Source organism: Ziziphus jujuba, chromosome 7, assembly GCF_031755915.1.
Source record: "Ziziphus jujuba cultivar Dongzao chromosome 7, ASM3175591v1".
In the NCBI taxonomy this organism is placed as follows: domain Eukaryota; kingdom Viridiplantae; phylum Streptophyta; class Magnoliopsida; order Rosales; family Rhamnaceae; genus Ziziphus; species Ziziphus jujuba.
Genome location: NC_083385.1, coordinates 18157318 through 18177968, shown reverse-complemented (window position 1 = coordinate 18177968; position 20651 = coordinate 18157318). Strand labels below are relative to the sequence as shown.

The 20651-nt window shown below is 31.0% G+C and overlaps 1 protein-coding gene and 1 non-coding gene across 2 annotated transcripts; both read left to right on the top strand.

Moving 5' to 3' along the window:
• The first annotated feature begins 13033 nt into the window (after window positions 1-13033).
• Window positions 13034-16526, top strand: LOC107425442 (inositol-3-phosphate synthase). Its single transcript, XM_016035444.4, has 10 exons — window positions 13034-13420; window positions 13647-13715; window positions 13888-14023; window positions 14153-14400; window positions 14532-14758; window positions 14858-14973; window positions 15177-15353; window positions 15459-15647; window positions 15755-15817; window positions 16131-16526. Exons 1-10 carry the CDS (start codon window positions 13233-13235, stop codon window positions 16248-16250), a joined length of 1533 nt encoding a protein of 510 aa, XP_015890930.3. The 5' UTR covers window positions 13034-13232; the 3' UTR covers window positions 16251-16526.
• Window positions 16527-19328: 2802 nt separating this feature from the next.
• On the top strand, window positions 19329-19401 carry TRNAA-AGC (transfer RNA alanine (anticodon AGC)). Its single transcript has one exon. It is a non-coding gene; the product is annotated as a tRNA-Ala (tRNA).
• Window positions 19402-20651: the final 1250 nt, after the last annotated feature.

Sequence of the window (20651 nt, the reverse complement as noted above, 5' to 3'; positions counted from 1 at the left end):
GCAATTGTATTTATTCTTCATTTAAAACTAGTTATGAGTCCAGTATAAAAACGCAATTGTATTACTTAAAAATATGGTTGAAATTAATTTTTTTAAACATTTTAAAATTAAGAAATCAAATATAGAATAATAAACCTGTAAAAATAGCCAATTAATTGCAATATGTACATACATTGGTCCGCCGACACTTGACGATTAGCATTTTTTCAGTTTATTGGGTCGAATTTTAGGACTAAAAAAAGATTCAATATCATTGAGTATAATACATGCATAGTCTGAGATTTGGTAAAAGTATTTGAATTAAGAAAAAAAAAGTATATTTATAACTAACAAATTAATCTCAACATTGAGATTACCATATGTAGACGTAGTACATTGCATTGATATGATTAACAAGTCTTTTAGGTAACATGCAGCCTAGTGGAACTGATTCTTTATGTTTAAACTTTTTAAATTGTTGATTAATGGAAGGAGTTTAATGTAATAAATTTGAAATCTATACCATCAAGGAAAAAGTGGAGCATGAGCTGTTTTTTTCTTTATATTACCATATATAAATACAAAAATATAATTTATTACCACCTATGATAATTAGAGATGAGGACGTATACCAAAATGGTGTTGTAGCTTTTAGATTATTTTTAATTGCTCTGTTTATTGTTAATTTTTTTATCTAATAAAAAAATGTTAAAAAAATTTATCTTATGAATCTATTTAAATGTTCTGTCAAGTTTGTATGATAAATATATATATATATATATAGTTAAAGTAACCTTTTAAAAATGAAGTCTTTATAAGATATTGTGAAATATCTTAAAAAATTATTTTTTTATAAATAATTTTTTTAAAAAAGCTAATAAAATTAATAATCATAAATAGTTCTCATACATATTATCTTGAAATAATTTTATAATTTATTATACATTTACATCAGCTAAAATTAAATAATATCAATTTTTTTACAATGTATAACAAAATCCACATTCACTTTAAAAACTTTTTTATTATTACAGTTTTGTTCTTCGTTCCATTTAAATGTTATTTGAAAAAAGTAAAAATTAATTAATAATAACCATGCAACGTGTCTTCTCATCCATGATTATCACGTATATGATGACGAATAATAATACTATGCAATATTACCCAAAAAAAAAAAAACAATATTCTATGCAATTTTCTGATACAATATGTTTAAAAATATATATATACATATATATATATATATATATACAGTCCCCCTAATATGTAGTTTTTATGCTATAAATGAAAAGGGAAAACAGTTAAAAAATGTGGACCAATAGGCAAAATAGCTTCTTCTTTCTTTTTTTTTTTTTTTTTGGTAAATATAGCTTAGTTTCTAGAAAAACACTAAATACTTTTTTCTTGTTTTGGTAAAAAAATACATAAATGCTGATATGGAAAAAAGTGCAACAAATTCTTTTTCCATTTTCACTTCAATTATCCAATGCACGTCTTGTTTAGGTGCAGAATACCAAGTTACAAATTAAGGAAGCACATTATTTAATACGACTGCAAGCCTGAAGCAAAACTAACGAGTGCAATCAAAAACCAAAATAAGTAGGAAAATAGAAGGTATCAAATTAGTATCAAGCAAACCATATCATCCTTTTACCCAAAAAAAAACACCACTTCATTTGGTATATTAAAAAATCACATGTACTCAACATCATGTGATCCTCCTGTAGATTCCATTCACTTTTTCCTTTTTTCTCTTTCTCTTTTTTTTTTTTTTGGGGGTAAAAGTAGATTCCATTCACTTTTGTACGTGAAAATCATATAGTTCCAGCTCCAAAGTATTTTTTATTTTATTTTATATGCCTTTTAATCAAATATTATATTATCACGTATCTTTTTTAATTATCATATATAATATAAATTTAATAATTTATGATTATATATAATATCATATAATGTCAGAAAAAATATATTGATCTTACATAAATATATTTTTAAAAGGATCTCACATAAATATTTTTGCATATTCAATTATGAATAGTTTAAGATAGCATGCGATCCGCAAACTAAAATTGAATGTACTAACTTTAGAGGAATGGGAGAGGAAGAGAAAAAAATGAAAAATTCTTAGAGGTTATCCACATGTGACGATGGTCCTTCATTAAAAAAGAGGTGGCCCCCAATCACAATGAAAGCGATACATATACTATACAAAAGGACCACTCCAAACTTTACTTTGCATAAAAATTAAAAAACATATAATATAATAATTATAGTAATATTGATAATATAATATAGAAAAGTGAAATAGGTGAGAACTTAATAAAGATGAGTCCCTGACCTCAAGAAATCGATGCAGTGAACCGGAGGGAGTGGGACCGTGTGAGCGCATATATAGAATTCGCATTTACTGTTCGGCCGAGAATGGCCACTCGATCTCAACGGTGCTTACATTACCACAAAACCAATTCGCGGTCATCAATCTTCTCTGCATTTTGCATGTGAATTTCTGACATTTTTACTGTCTTTGCATTGCATGCCCTCTCTTACTAAAGTATTTCTTTTTGGTAATCCAAAGCCCTGTTTACATATTCACAAAAAAAAATATATATAATATATATATGTAATAATAATTTTAAAAGATAAAAAAGACTTGTTCGTATGAATTTGGCACAAAAAGTTCACACATTCACCCATAAAGGATTCAAAAAAGTTCGTACATAATTATCACGGACCTAAAGCTCTATAAAATATTTATATGAATTATTCTAAATAGGTTGCCTTTTACATTAATTTAGATTTTGTTTGAATTTTCTAGAATATTTTGGAATGTTTTTAACTTCTCACAGAGAATGTAGAACTTTTAAGGATTCTATTCTCTATGCGCGGAGTGTGACATAATGCTCTGATCGAAGCTGTCCAATTTTTGGCAATCCAATTTAATTTCCTTTTAAAAATTTGTTTGGGATAATTCTGACAAATGCGTTGTAATGGAGAAAAAGTCTACAATACAACTGAAGTAAATACTCCTCTCTATTTGAGTGATCCATAGATGCATTAGAGTGGAAAATATATATTCCATTTGTACTAGAAATATTTCCATATTTGAGAGAAGGAATTGTGTTTTATATATGTTCATTTAGGTTGCGTGAAAAATAAGGATATGATTGTGTAATATAATTTAACATATGTACTTAACAAGTCGTCTCTTTGGCAGTTTGGAGGTGATTATCTTGTTGAGGTCTTCTGCATGTGCCTGAATTTTTTTCTTTTCTTTTTTTTTTTTTTTTTTTTTTTTCATCAACACTACAAATAGAGAATCCTTTACACTTAGTGACTGTATTCATAATAGGTTTTGCCATTGAACCAATTCTATGAAAATTGTTTATACCTGATTTGAACACACGCTTTTAAAAATATATGTGTGAGCAATGTACTATAACATGGACTTTATTTGTCAAAATCTATTCTATCTAATCATCCTATTAAAAATTATATTTATAAGACGATTGATAATGTGTGTGTATATATATATATATATATATATATATATATATTAGATTGAAACCTAGGACATTAATAATTAAAATAATAATAACACGTGAGCGGTGGAGTAAATGGAAGGAACTTATTGTTCCATCATTTTGCGCTCAAAGCTTGTAGAGAGTGGATAAACTTCATTTGTGTCTTGTAATGCACTCCATACTATTTATAATGCTCTGGTAGAGAGAATTACAAGGACTGTATATCTCTATATATGGACTCCCATAGGATTGTAAAGATGGGTTAAAGGTATGTTAATAGTCCTTGAACCCATAAATCCCACCAAAAGACCAATTTTTCTTTTTTTCTTTCTTAAATAATATATATATATATACAGAGAGAGAGAGAGAGATTTTAGAAAATAGTGATCAACTTTATTAACAACCACATGGTTTTACCATTGTAAAAAATCTACTTGTGTTTACCATTGGAATTAGCTTTCTCAATGACGGATTAAGTGCCCAAAGTAGAAAATGCATTGTGTTTTTGTGTGATGTGTGAAAATTAAAAAAAGAAGAAAACAAAAATAGGGAATCGCCAATATAATATGGGAAGACGCTTTAGCCCTTTATTATGGGATTTGTTTACTTTTTATTTAATTTTTTATTTTCTCGGTCAAACCCTTATTATGAGTAGAGTTGAGCTCTAGTAACTATTCCTTTTCTTGTTTTTGGAAATTTTTAGTAACTATTACTTAATTAGTAGTGTGTTAGAACATATTCAATGGATTTAATCTTTAAATGTATTATACTTTTTATGTTAAAAGGCAAACTTTTAGAAAAGAGTTTTAAGAGATTTTTGTTTTAACTTTTTAAATATAAAAAGTTAGTTTAGCTATCAGAATATAGAAAATAAAATCTATTATTTATTTTAATATTATATTAATTTAATTTAACGGTGCCCATATTTCCAAGCTACTAATATATATTTAAATAATAATTTATATAAAAAAAATATAGGAGTTATTAGTAGAGCAATAAATGTTCATAGAGAAATTAAAAATAAAGAGCATAAATAAATAGTGTTGTTGGAGAGCCTTTTAAAATTTCTCTTTATATATGATGTCGGTAGAATTTTGACCCACGTTGTCTAAGCAGACTCAGACAGGCTCAACTCAAAAAAGAAGCAGGGCATTAGATTGTGTAACCAAGCATAAAGGCAATTCAAAATGGGTAACCTCTTAGGTCATAAAAACCATATCTTAACAGGCAAGAGCCTTTGGTGGTGACTTAACCTAAGGATAACACAACTTAATAAGGACTTGCCTAGGTAAAATGCGAGATCCCACATCGGTTGGAAAAGGAAACAAAGCATGCCTTAAAAGAGGATGTGGATACTTTTCCCTTGCGACACTTTTGACAAAACCATGCGGCCCAAAGCGGACAATATTGCATGCGGGTGGATTAGGCTATTACAGATGGTATCAGAGCCAGTACCCGGATCGGTGTGTCAGCGAGGGCGCTGGACCCCATGGGGGGAGAATTGTGAAATCCCACATCGGTTGGAAAGGGGAACAAAGCATGCCTTAAAAGAGGATGTGGATACCTTTCCCTTGCCACGCGTTTTGACAAAACCATGCGGGCTAGGCCCAAAGCGGACAATATCGCATGCGGGTGGACTAGGCTGTTATATAAAACAAATAAGGATGCTTTTTTAGCAAGGCAACATTATCAAGCAAGTTTGTTTTCCACAAGACTTCGAGTTAGGGGGCAAGGGACGTGACCATGCATCGAGACATAAGAAAATGCACATCAACCATCAATAACTCTAAGGAAAACCAGTCAAGAGAGGCTACTTGGTTTCAATCACTCAAAACCCTTAGAAGAGCCAAGGTGAACAATCTAATAGACAAAATCAGATCTTGACATGTTGGTAGACAATCCAATAGATAAAAACTAGATTTTGATATGTTGGCGCCAATTAGTTCAATCTTGCCACAACGTCCAACTGAGATTTCAAGAAAGGTTAAAGGCCAACTTGCTTGGCAAAAAACCCTCACAACTAGATGGAAAGTTTAGGTGGTCATCATCCAACAGTTAGGAAGCCATGTGGCATACATTTATAGACCCTTGATTTTAAAATAACTAACCATTGTTCCCAAACATGACCAGGGAGTTTCCACATCCATGACTCTATCTTTGTAAAGATTGGCTTGAGTTTACAGGGGGTTGTTTATGTTTAATTATTGTTATTTTTATTCCAACTAGCTTGTTCCACATCATGTAGAGGTAATTAATTCCATGTTCACATCATGGAAAAGTTAGTTACTATTTTCTTAGCTTTTTCAAATATTGTTAGTTGACTCTGTGCATCTTAATTTTCTCACTCTATTTGCCTCGTATTCCTTTTATGTTTTTAAAAACTTGGGAACATAACAATTGATATCAGAATCAATGAACCATGAATATCTGTGAGAAAACGGATGTTAAATTTTGCAATGAAGTTTCAGATATCCTCACCAAATATGAATAAAACTTTGAAAAACTTAATGCCACCCCTCAAATGGTCCCTACTGAGTTAAGGGTTTTGTGCCTCCATTAAATGCATAAGGCCGTGGAGTATGAAATTAGTCCTTTCTCGAAGAGAGAGACTTTACAAACCTGTCCTTATATACATATTGAGACAACTCCGGTTCCTCCAAGATGAAACTATTCTTTTAAGAATATGGAGTTATCCATTGATTTCCAAGACTTTAATAATCCCCAATGGAGACTCTGACTAAGAAAGATTCACTTAACCTAAAAGGCATGACATTTTTCCTCCAAATTTTCTTAGTCAGTCCAACTTCTTCAAACATTAACTTACTTGAGGACCTTACCAGAATCCTCTTTAAATTTCAAAGTTTTTTTTTTTTAATTCCATTATTCTTTACCGATTTCATAAGTATGGTATTTTACTAAAGCCTATGTAAGTTCCTATTAGTGCATGACCATATCCATTCCTTTGCTATGAATAATTTAAAATGAAGCGTATGGTAAAGGAATATTAAAAGTTAGGCTTAATCATTGTGAAATGGGATTGAACTTTAGTAAATGCTATTACCTGGGAGATTAAGTGACAACTCTCCGAGACATGCCCTGATATTATACTTGAGGACAAAGATGTTCTAATGGGAAAGGAATGATATGGACCCAACCAACCATTTTTCCATGCATGACCAAGGATTTTCCATGTTCAAAAGACTATCCTTGCATGGATTGGCTTGAGTGTACAGGGAGTTAGTCGTATTTAATTACTGTTATTATTAAATCAAGACGATCATAAAGCAAGGTTGAAGAAGATGATTTATTATCTATACTCGAATATGTAATAGCATCTGGATTTCAATGTGATAATGAATTTTTCAAACCTGGAACAATGGTCCGTATTGAGAAGGCTTTGGAAACACAATTTCCTAATTCGGGGATAAAAGCTAATCCTCATATCCATTCAAGATTTAGACAATGGAAAAAACAATATGGAATTGTTTTTGACATGTTTAATACAAATGGGTTTGCATGGAATGATGTGCTCAAATGCGTTGAGGTGGATAGCGATGAGGCATGGGATAATTATGTTAAGGTTTAACTTAAGGCTATAGATAAATTTATTTGATATAATATTTAAAGTGTAATAGTATAATTAATTTTAATTTGTTGTGTTGTAGCATAACAAGAATGCTGAAGGATGGAAAGGAAAACAATTTCCTATATTTGATAGATTGGCCAATATCTTTGGAAAAGATAGAGCAACTGGAAGGGCAACTGAAATTTCCATAGATATGGTTGAAGAAGTAAATAGAGAAGATGGTAACATAAATGCTATTGACATGGAAGAGAGCTCTCCAACTTCTGTGCAAAATAAGTCAACTACTACTTCAACCCATAAAAGGAAAAAGAGAGCAGATTGTAACAATGCAGAGGACGTTCTATTGACTTCATTTCAGTAAATGTTTGACAAATTCATTGATCAATTGAAGGTGATAGCCGATACCCTCATGAAAGGTCATATCGATCTGATATTTCTAATGAATTAAAAGATATGAGATTATCTGTTGAGGATCAACTGGATCTGTTTGGTGTTATAGTACAGAAATCTCATTATCTTACCATGTTTAGGTCCACTCATGGTCCAGTTAGGGAGATGTTTGAGAGGAGGTTACTTAGCCAATTGAGAGAAGGTTCATTAAGCTTGTATGACTAACTTTGTTGTATTGCTTTGTGGTTGCATTCTATGAACTTTAATTAGTTGTAACTTAGATTGTGTAAACCTTATTCGTTAGAGTGTTTGGATTTTGGTATTGACTATGTTAACTTTTATTTGATTATATGTGGTTTGGTGTTATGATTAAACTCATATGTTTAAAAAATTATATAGAATATTATTATGTTGTGTTGTTATAACTATATATATATATATATATATATATATATATATATATATATATATATATATATATATATATGTGTGTGTTAATTTGATTTATATTGTAACATATAATTTATTTTATCTATATTTATAGATTGCATATGATGTGTGGAACTATTTATTTTGTTTTTAAAAGTTGAAGGATAGGAATTTATCACTCAGGATCTGAATGTCAAGAACAAGTTAATGGATTCAAAGGAAACATATATAAATCATATTCTTCACTTGAAGAAGCTCAGGACGAGTATATATTGTACCTTCAACACAAAAAGAGACTCTTTCAAATATATACTTAAATGAGAATAATCAATCTCACCCAATTTATGAAAATACTTCGAGTGGATGGAAAATCCTTCTAATTGGGTGCATTGTAGGAGCAATAGTTATGAATATAGTTATAAAAATATTAAACTAATGATATGTTATTTGATATGTAATATGCATTGGAGATATTAGTTATAAAATATGAGGACAAACTTTTGTTTTTATTTAACTCCCAATTTAGTAACTTTTTTATTTTTTTCAAAGTTTTGTTTTATTTTTTCTAAAATAAAAATAATATGGAAAGAGAAATATAAGATATTTTTGTAATGTTTATTTTTTTAATAGCAATAATTTAAGAAATAAAAAATAATACAGTACAATACCAAGACATACCAATCGCTGTACAATTTTATACAATCCAGCACCAAACACAGTATAAATATAATATAATACATTCCAGTACAATCCAATACAATACAACTTATACTAATGCAATCCAATACTGCATACCAAACAAGCCCTAAGTGAAACAGATTTCAAATTTGAGTTTGGGGAGGTCAAAAGCCTGGGTAAAAGGTCGATGGACATGTTGGAAACTCACAAAAATAAAGGTTTCTGACAAGCTGCCATCGTCGCGGTAAACTTTGTAGATGCATCCAGTGGCCACCGATTGTGAAAATTTGTATAACATGATAGTAAGGGCAGTGTGATAAAAAGGTGGCCAGATTGGGAGAAAATGGTCGGAAAAGTAGGTGACACAGTCGCCAAAAAACTTACCTATCCCTCTGCATCCCTGGTCTATTGGCCATGAAACTTGGCTAGCCGGTCGATCTCGGGGTGACTGACACAATGGTCCAGTGCATGCACACCAACGGTGACCAGAGCATGGTCAATGGCATAAGGCCGGTTCTCTTTCCTCTCTCTCCTTTTCTCTCCTTCTTCTGTCTCCTCTCTCACACCCCTCTCCACCAATCAAAATCACCCATGGGTGCCGCTGTGCACTCACGGGATTGGTTAAATGGTTGACACGTGTTACAATGTCAGTGGCCACTATACACATGTTTTTCATACAGCACAGATTGATACCTAGTAAACACAGTCTTGAAAAAAATTTCGTAGTTTTTTAACTTTTTAATCAAATGTTCAAATTAAGCGTACTGCTAGTCTATGAACTCATATCGAAAAGTACTTTACAACTATATACAAGTCAAAACCAAATTTTATAAGAATAAAAAGTCAAATACGACATTCGAACCACATCTTCATTTTCGATGTACTACTATTCCATAAACTTAGGTCGATGCGTACTTTGCAACGGTGCTTTGGTTAATGCGAAACTCTATCTACAACAAAAAGTTAATGTGGATACCACTCAGTAAACTATGGAAAACTCGGTCAATACACAAAAAATTCTAGTGTATTTTGGGACAAGATGTTACAAAAAATGATAACTTTTTAGAACTTAAGGGAAGATAGATAATATTTTTGAAACTAGAAGAACTAAATGTATTTAAATCGAACCTCGTATGAGATAGATGAAATTATCCCTTACTTTAAAAACCAAGTGTTTCAAGAAAATAAATTGATTGTTTTTTATGAAATTTGGAGCTAAATTTGCTATGTTCAAATTCATTTTAATTAATTTGGGTAAAAATAGAGAATAAAAGAAAGTATTCACATAGGGAGTAATGAAGATTTTCATTTGACTACTTAAGGTACCCATATTTTGTATATGCATTAAATATGTGACAGTACAATAATTGACAAATTTATATAATACAAATTTGTAAATAAATGAATAATAAATAATTACCACAATGTCAAATTGATTCGTATGTAACAAAAAAATTGATAAACAGAATGGTATTCGTGGTATTGGTAATTCAATTTCATGTGAAAAGGAAATTCTCTAAGAAGATAATGAAGAAACTTTTAAAGTTTGTTCGTAGAAATTTATGTTTACCAATTTTAAATAGACTTTTGAATTTGGTTTTAAAACATTTCCGCTTTTAATTTGGTTGTAATTAGAACATTTAAGAAGTACACTAATTAACCATGACATGCTTCTTTCCAAAGCAAAATGAATTAATTAACTCTTTATATCTAGAACATGGTTCATAATATTAATTAATAATTACAGCATCTTCGGTTGGATCTGGTTAAATCAAATATATCTCTATATATATATAGCTACATACGAGAATTTTCCAATGTATGATGTCATTTTAAACGATGATATTTTAAAAAATTGTCATCTAAAATCATGACTATTTTATTAAAACAAAATGCAGGTCTGTATCGGAAATGGATTGTGTGTATATGTGTGTACATATATATATATATATTTATATATAATTTTTTTTTTTTTTTTTTTTTATCTAGGACAATTTTGCTCGGCAAGGTGTGGCAAAACATGTAATTTTTCCAACACATGTATTGTTGGACATTTTTTGAACAAATCCTTAATGGGATATCATCAACGAGAAAAAGTATATATAGGACTGGGATTTGACAAAGGTTTTTAACGAACCATTATAGTCGTTGGATAAGGTTGATCCAACAATTTAAAATTATTTTATTTCAAATGAATTATAACTTATATAAACTAACTATTTTTAATAATTGTTTTATTAAAAATGAGAATTTGGATATAAGAAAATTTAAATTTTAAATGAATTATAACTTACAAAAACTAACTTTTTTAATAATTGTTTTATTAAAAATGAGAATTTGGAAATAAGAAAATTTAAAAGTTAAAATGATTTGTCAAAAAACTTTGTCAAATTCCTTTGTATAATAAACCCCTATAGGACATTACATTTGGGATTTATCAAGGATTACCTCCTGCAAGACGCATAATTTTATTACCATATGGTGCGTTTTGCTAGACAAATCGTTAATAGGATATCCTAAATAAAAAATTACCAACAAATTAAACCACACAGGGATTAACAATTACTTTAATAACTTCGATTTTAAAAAAAAAAAAGGAAAACGAAAAAGTAAAATAAGGATAAATATTTAGAAATCCTGTTTTGGCGCTATAAATCGTTGGCATCATGTGTTGTATTAGTATGCAACACTCTTATGCACTTTACATGATCAATAACTAGCTAGGTTGTAAATTAATGATCCAAAATTAAGTTATACAGAGATAATGAAGACTTTTTTTTTTTTCTATCTACCAAAAATTTAGACTTTTTTCTTAATAATAATTATTAACGTTTAAAAATATAATTAAATATTATGAAAAAATTTGGATTTTTTATTAAAAAGAAGGATTTACTTTTACAATAATAAAGGTGTGGACAGTTAGAAATCACCATATGTATGATCATATTTATTGGAATAGTTATTATAAATGATAAGAAATCCTTAAAATGGAAAAATAAAACTGAAAAAGTAAAATATTATTTCATAATTTTAGTAGATATAAATGATAAACGAGTTGATGTCTCTAAGATTATGTGGGGAAAAAAAAAAAAAAAACAAATCAAACGAGATGAAACATGAATTCATATAAGTGCTACTTTTGTTACAACATAAAAAATAAGGAAAGAACAATATAGCTAAAAATCTTTTTAACATGATGAACAAAGATTTACTGTCAGTTGATATAACAATTGTTTGTTGTTTTTTCTTTTATTTATTTTTAAGACAAGTTAAAAATCATTATAGATAATTTAACTTCTAACATTTTGACACCAATAATTTGATATTATTTTTTCAGAATATATAATGAAAAAGTTATTATTTTCTTGAGCAATTGAGCAAGGATTATGACATCGAATAATCCATCTTAAAATTATAATAATGTTCAAACTATTCACTAGTGATGACAAAGTATTTTAATATTAATTACCCTATGCGCATTTGATTATGCAAATGGCTCTACTTATTAATTGTGATAGCCAAGTACCCCATGTGCATTTGATTATGCAAATGATTCTACTTATTAATTGTGGTGATCAAATGAATATTACATTAATTAATATAAAGTCTGATTTTGGAACCAAGCAACTTTAATTATATTGGAATCTAAATGTCTCACCTACCTTGGTGAGTATCATTTATGTTGTACCCATTTATGGATATCCTTTACACCATTTTTTTATTTTTATTTTAATTTCTTCGATATAAGGAAAATAAAAAATACGTTTTTGGAAAAATAAAAATTAAAAAAATATTTTTTTTTTAATTTTTAAAAATCCACTGGAAAACAGACTACAGTTAAAACGGTCACAGATGGACCTACTTGGCGGTTGACGAGAACTTATCCCAAACGTCGTTTTCCTCAATTAACAAACACGCTCCAATTAGACAAAAGCCACGTTGTCTCACAGTCTAGAATACCCGAAAAAGAGGGAACGGCTTCACTACGTGGACCCCACTCTCTCCAATAGCGCGTGACAGAATCATCCAATTTAACAGTTGTTCACTCTGAAGTCGCTCACGGGGGTCACAGTCAAGCATTTTTTTCCAGTACGTTCGAGCAGTCTGGGCCACACACATCCAAGAAAAGTCCACCAATCAGCTTACTATATTGCGCCACGCGTAAAAGTCCCACCATTCTCTCTCTCTCTCTCTCTCTCTCTCGCTCTTCCTTCGCACGAGCCAACCCCAACTGGCAGAGAGCCAACTATGAATTTATTAAATAATAAAATAAATTATTTCAAAAAAAACGATAATACTTTTCATGCATCTTTTTTTTTTTTTTTGCATGGCCAGGCTTCTCCAAATCAAGAGCCAATAATATTGTGGGACCCGCAGGCCACTCATATTGCTCCACGTGTAGCAACAAGCGTCCAATTTTTTTGCTCTATAAATACGATGCTTTGGGGCACATCGAAAGGGCACAAGGCTCGGATAGAAATTGAGGAGTGACATCTGCTTTTCATCTTCTTTCGTGGCCTGTTTGTTTCTAATTTGCTTTCTAAAACAGTTTTCGTATATAACTTTCTTTTCTAGTTTTTTTTCTCTCTCGCATTTTCTCCGAAAAAAAAAAGGGAAAAAAAAAAAGAGAAAAAACCAAAAAAACAAAAATGTTCATTGAGAGCTTCAAAGTTGAGAGCCCTAACGTTCACTACACAGAAAATGAGATTCATTCTGTGTACAACTATGAAACCACTGAGCTTGTTCATGAAAATAGAAAAGGAACCTATCAGTGGATTGTCAAACCCAAAACTATCAAATACGAATTCAAAACTGATACCCATGTTCCCAAACTAGGGTTCGCTCCCCCATTCTCTCTAATTTAATTGATTTATATATATATATATATTTTTTTTTTATTTCATTTCCATTTTCGTCATTTTTGTTTAAAAGAATAAACGATATTGATTGATTTCTTGCTGGGGTCAGTCTGAAATGCGTCATTTAATTCAATGATTTTGGAAAATGATGATTTTTCTTTTTCTTTTCTTTTTTTTTTTTTTTCGGGGGTTTGGTTTTCTTAGGGTTATGCTTGTTGGCTGGGGTGGAAACAATGGCTCAACCCTCACTGGTGGTGTTATAGCGAACAGAGAGTAAGTTTCTTTCCATATCAAAATTTTATATAAAACTCTGGGTCAATTTGTCGTCAAGATTTGTTCTTTGAAATGTTTTACTGTTTTCTAAAACGATATTTTGCTTACTTTTGTTTCCATTTGTATATTAAAAATGAATTTATAAGATTTGGGTATTGAATATATTTCTCAGAGGAATCTCTTGGGCAACCAAGGACAAGGTGCAACAAGCCAATTACTTTGGCTCACTGACCCAAGCTTCATCCATTCGCGTTGGGTCTTTCAATGGGGAAGAGATTTATGCCCCATTCAAAAGCCTTCTTCCTATGGTATCAAATTAATTTTTCCATTGATTTTTATACTGAAAGCTGTTTACTTTTTTAGCATATGTCACTTTCTTTTACAGTGTGGAATTTGTTTACGAACGATAATTTTGTGTTTCGTTTTCACTGTTACAGGTGAACCCAGATGACATTGTATTTGGGGGATGGGACATAAGTGACATGAACCTAGCAGATGCCATGGCAAGGGCCAGAGTCTTTGACATTGACCTGCAGAAGCAACTTAGGCCTTACATGGAGTCCATGGTCCCACTTCCTGGAATCTACGATCCTGATTTCATTGCTGCCAATCAAGGTTCACGTGCTAACAATGTTATCAAAGGGACCAAGAAGGAACAAGTCGAGCAAATCATAAAAGACATTAGGTACTTGCTTTTAGGTGCCAATTACTCACATGATGTTAATCCTTGCTGCGGCTTAATGTTTGTCTTTTGTGGAAAAGAAAAATGGTTTTATTTAATTTTAGTGCTAATACTCTATATATGGTGCTAATCAGAGAGTTCAAGGAGAAAAACAAGGTGGAAAGAGTGGTCGTCCTCTGGACTGCCAACACTGAAAGGTACAGTAATGTGGTTGTGGGGCTCAATGACACCATTGAAAACCTTTTGGCTTCGGTGGACAAGAATGAAGCTGAGATATCTCCTTCCACTCTGTATGCCATAGCTTGTGTTTATGAAAATGTTCCTTTCATCAATGGAAGCCCACAGAACACATTTGTCCCAGGTAATTTAGCTGTTGGTTTTCCTTTTATATATATTGATTATAAGAAAGGTTTGGTTTCTAATTAGTGGAGTTGGTAATTATTATCTTTAATGTTTACAGGGCTGATTGATTTTGCTATCATGAGGAATAGTTTAATTGGTGGGGATGACTTTAAGAGTGGTCAGACAAAGATGAAATCTGTACTGGTTGATTTCCTTGTTGGAGCTGGTATCAAGGTATACCATTTACAGTCTAATTTGGGACCGTAAAAAATATTATAGCTAACTGAACAACTTATACGAGAAAACTTCTGCAGATATTATAAAATTTTTGATATTACAATTTTTACAATAAAACTTTTACAGATATTATAAAGTTTTTGATATTACAATTTTCTAGTATTTAGTACAATAATTCGTTGTGGGATTGTTGATTACAGCCTACATCCATAGTGAGCTATAACCATCTAGGGAACAATGACGGCATGAATCTTTCAGCCCCACAAACCTTCCGCTCCAAAGAGATCTCAAAGAGCAATGTTGTGGATGACATGGTTGCTAGTAATGGCATCCTTTATGAGCCTGGCGAGCATCCTGACCACGTGGTGGTCATCAAGGTAATTACCTCCTCTCGGTACACTCTTTTTGGATAGCAATTTTGGCATTTGGTGGTTTTGGTTTCATTTGTGCTGTTTATATATGGTGTTAATTTGTTTTCTCAGTATGTGCCATACGTTGGGGATAGCAAGAGAGCTATGGATGAGTACACCTCTGAGATATTCATGGGTGGAAAAAGCACCATTGTTCTGCACAACACCTGCGAGGACTCTCTGCTTGCTGCTCCTATTATTCTTGATTTGGTCCTCCTTGCTGAGCTCAGCACCCGCATCCAGCTCAAAGCTGAAGGAGAGGTCTGCTTTCTTTACTCTATATTCAAAACTTTAGCATTTCCGTGGACATTCTTGGTTTCTTTAAATGGTGATACTTATAAGTTACTATTTCACTTGTATGTTTACAGGGCAAGTTTCACTCTTTCCACCCTGTGGCTACCATTCTCAGTTACCTCACCAAGGCTCCTCTTGTAAGTTGAACCAATATTTGACCATTAGTTCTATTCATAAAGGTTAACGGAAAGATCAAAGCAAAAAAATATAAAAAAATAAAAAAGAAGGGGGAGTTGGAAAGTTGAGGAACATAATTAAAAGTTGAGGCTCCCGTCTTCCCAAGAATTAAATGATGCCATCTAAATCATATGAATCAGTGACTATCTGTCTCCCTAATTTATGCAAAAGCAAAATCTTGTGAATTTGACAATGTTTGTTGTTCTTCTAGCAACAGAAGTATGAAAGAATTAGTAGTAACTGTAAATTAATTTCTGTGTTGGCTAAAAACAGGTTCCCCCTGGTACTCCAGTGGTGAATGCACTGTCAAAGCAAAGGGCAATGCTGGAGAACATACTGCGGGCTTGTGTTGGACTGGCTCCTGAGAACAACATGATTTTGGAATACAAGTGAGAAGTAGAGTGAGGAGATTGATTCACAAAGTTGAAGTATCCCTCTTTTTATGAAACCTGTGTCTAATGCTTTTACAGATTGTGCGAGAGAGAATTTCTCTGTAGCTCTCTGTGTTTGAACTTTTTTTTTTAAATATATTTTTTTCCTTTTTTCTTTTGTCTATTCTGGGTTGGTGCCCCAATTGTAGATCCGTTGCTTTTGCTCATTCAGAAGCAAGCAACTCTTTTCTGTTGGAAATAGATATATAATATTATAAAGTAAATTATATTGTCCTCTTGTGCAATCTCATTCTTAACTATGGACTTAATTCTTTCGTCTACTGTTGCAAGACTAGTCCAATATTGCTGAATTATGTGATGTTACATACATTTCTTGAGAACTTTCGGGAGAAACCCAGTAGGTTGTTATTAAATATGAGCTAAAGAAAGCAGTATGCACGTAATATTCCAAAAGCACTACTGGCAGAGCATGCAAATCCACATGATATCTCCATCATCATGGACAAAATCTCTCTAGCTCCCTCTCTCTCTCTCTCTCTCTCTCTTCATGCTCTGGATTTCAAAACTCAATCATGACCAATGTTTTTTTTAACAACTTGGTGAAAAGCGTGGATATGCTAATTGATTGAATTATTTCCGAGGATGAAAGGGAGGCCGGCATTAAAATCATATGGTCCCAGCTCTCCATTATTTGCACAAATTTGTGGGGGTTAGATGATTTTGTTATAAAAGAACATGACCATGGGCCAGACTCAGCTCCTTACTTTTTCAATTATTTTGTTTGTGTGGTACCATGTGCCTTCGGCTATGTTGGACCTAGTGATCTTACCCAATCCTAGTGCCCTTTTTCCATATTGGGCCTAGTAATCTTACCCACTCGTTGTCGTTTCTGGGTTGAGCTCTGTTTTTAGTTATCTTGTCATTACTTTATGTTTGCCCTCATTGTAATTCTGTCGTTTGCTATGTTAATATTTCAATTCAATTATTCTTAAATGTAATTTGCCTGTCATTTAAGCTATTTGGGACATCATTCACTAAAAAAAAAAAAAAAAAAAAAGGGCTATTTGTGACATCATAAAAATTACTTTTCTGGCTTGCTATAAAGTCTTTTTGTTTCTTTTTTTTTTCCCCTGTTCATCATTGAATTTGAGCCTATGCTTTCATTGATTAGAAATGTGAAACATCAATTTTTTTTTTTTCATTTTTGGGATGAACAATGTGAAACATCAATTGACTCATCGTTTCAAAGATATCCTTATTGATTTTGATTTGTATTTAGTATTGGGCTCCATATGCTCTTTTTTTATAGTGAGTCATCACTAATGCATAAGCTTTTAACTAAGTAAACACCATAATTGACTAAATGAGTCTAAAGCTCATATATGTAGTAACTCACCGTGTATAAGATCTAAGTCAGTTTCATTTTCATTTGTAAGAAAGTACTCAATGTTTTTTTTTTTCTTTGTTCCGAACTATCCAATGTTAAAAATCACTGTTTTTTTCTAATAAAGATTCAAAATTTGAATTTTTCACTTTAAAAATAATAAAAACACTAATAAAGATAATATAAGTGATTATTAAAGTGGAAAATTAAGTGAAAAAGAGATTTCTTTACTAACATAATGATATATATATATATATATATTGCTTGAAACGTAATGATAACTATGTACATAGAATTGATGGGTTCATATAAAGCCATATTAAATGTTTGTCATGGTCATAGACTCCGGGTGCCACCACCTATATGCAATTGCAATTCCCAGTTGACAGAAGTCTTTGTCCAATAATACACATAGAAATAAATTTTGATTCAATTACTAGCATCTTGTTTTTTTTTTTTTTTTTTTGGGATAAAATTCAATTATTAGCATCTTGCGTTAGCATAAGTCAGCAACATATATTCCTTTGCTTTGCCATGTAATACAAGGCAGCCTCTATCAGTATGTCATTGATGGTACAAGCTCATAAAATATAAACAATACAAGATTAATTACACAGGAATTCCAAAAAGTATATATAAATACAAATCCACATTAAAATATGACTTGGATTCTCACATTATTTTTGTTCACTTGTTATTTATTTATTTTGGATAAAATGTTCTCTTGCTGTTTATGTTTGTCCTAGTTCATGTTAAATATATGTCAACTCATATTAATTTTAGTTTGGTCAATATCCTAATATATATATTTTTTGTTTGTTTATAAAATGACTTAATATTATTCATTCCTTTTACAATTTAAGGTTAAAATTGAAAAATAGATATAAACAAGCACAGATAAAAATATAAAGATCTTAATTCTAGTAGAATAACCAAGGGTCAAGATGAAATAGCAAGGAGTTATTTATGTCATTTTTGAAATTTAATTATGATGATATAAGATAAACTGATCTGTTTTCTTTCTTTTGGCTCAAAATACTAAACATGTAAAAGGAATTAAATGGAAAAGGGGATGTGGATGAGATGGTAGAGTACCAGCAATTGCTACCCTTAGCATGCAAGAGGAATTTTAATTTAAATGAGGGGGAACATATGATCTCTCGAACTCATGAGGAGTATAATAACTGAGCCAACTTGTTTGACATCTCCCATCTGTACTTGAATCGGCAAAATTAGCTTTTTTGTTTTTGAGAAGTTGACATCCTTATATTTTAGAATCCAGAATGCTCCGTTATGGGCTATGGGCCTCCTGGTTATTTGTATTTGTTTGCTTGGGCCAATTTGAACATGTCACTATTTGCTACTTTTGGGTTTGTTAATTTGGTGAGGAAAAGAAGCATTTTAAAAGTGTTGTTTACACTTGAACCGTTTGGATTAGCCATATAATAGATAGAGATATGCTTTCATATGAGGCTATTTGATTATTTGCATCAGTTAATATAACCCCCAAAAAAAATGAAAAAAAAAAAAGAGAGAGAGAGAGAGAGAAGATTATAGATTAGTTGTTAACTTAGTATAAAATCACACTTCTTGATTATATACTCACTACGATTTTGTAAGGATTTCGTCGACTTTTGAGTAAATTGTAAATAAATACTTTAATATATATTATTTAAATTGCTAATGATTGCAAATGGGGATGTAGCTCAGATGGTAGAGCGCTCGCTTAGCATGCGAGAGGTGCGGGGATCGATACCCCGCATCTCCAATTTTATTGTTCGTAGAATGTGAAAAACGACGTCGTCCATGTTGAAGAATTTATCGGAGCTGTAGCAGAAAAATCAGCGTTAGGATGTGAAAAACGACGTCGTTGAAGCGAAGAATTTCTCAGGGCTGTTCCAGAAAATTAGCGAGGTTCGTTTACTCTTCTTCTTCTTTATGGTATGTCCACTGCAGAATAAACTTTCTATAAAAACCCCTTTTTTTTTCTTTTTTTTTTTAATATTGCAAAGGACTTTTCTAATTGTATTATTATTATTATTAAAAACACTACTGTTTTTCTGCATTATATTAATTAAACAGCACAGCAGAGAGCAAAACTTAAAAACTTGGATCAGCTCAGCCCCAGCTAGGCATGCTCCGTTATAGCCTTCTGGCTATTGAAATTGGAATTTATTTTATTCTATTTTGGGGCTTTGGAACAGAAGAAAATAGTGAAAATCTTGATTTATTGAATTGGCTTACTAATGCTAGACCCATTTAGAGGATTTATCCCAAAAAAAAAAAAATCAGTAAGGCTTTAGAGTATATATACATATATTATTATTATTGAGCAGATATGTTGCATTCAATCTCAAAGAACTTTGTCAATACATATTTACTGTGTATATGTTTTTTATATATAAAAGAATACCTAGAAAAAACAAAATTGCTATTTAAAAAGTTTTTAGAATTGTTATTGCTTTTAACCAACGAAGATATATACATATATATATATATATATGGTTTAGAGTTGACCATATTTTTTAACCTTAAATTTATTAAAAATATCCCACGTTAGCTTCTAACATGAAGAAAAGTTTCAACTATTGAAATCATACAAATACAAATCAAAATCAGTCATAGACAATTGATAGCAAAGTCTAATATATATATATATATATATATATATATATAGGTCAGAAAATTTAAATATTTTTTTGATAGATTAAATATAAAAGATTATAAGGAGAGTTTTAAAGTAAAAAATCCTTAAACTTTTCATATATATAGATGTCACGGACATTAATTTTTACTATCTAGCTACATCCACGCATTAGCGGATTAATGTACCTACAATATTTTAAACTGGTTATTTCAATACATATATGTATATATTAAACTAGCATAGGACTAAAGTATTAATTTTATATTTAAAATAAAAGTCTTAAACCCCGGCCGCTATAAAAGAATAAAAAAATTAATTTTGTCAGAATAAAATTAATTAATTAGAATAAAATTAATATTGTAGAACAATAA

Excerpts from the sequence above, each read along its gene's own strand:
- LOC107425442 (XM_016035444.4), top strand. The coding sequence starts at position 13,233 with ATGTTCATTGAGAGCTTCAAAGTTGAGAGCCCTAACGTTCACTACACA. Across the intron at positions 14,024-14,152 it reads TCAAAAGCCTTCTTCCTATG|GTGAACCCAGATGACATTGT; the intron begins GTATCAAATTAA and ends TCACTGTTACAG. Across the intron at positions 15,354-15,458 it reads ACCACGTGGTGGTCATCAAG|TATGTGCCATACGTTGGGGA; the intron begins GTAATTACCTCC and ends TTGTTTTCTCAG.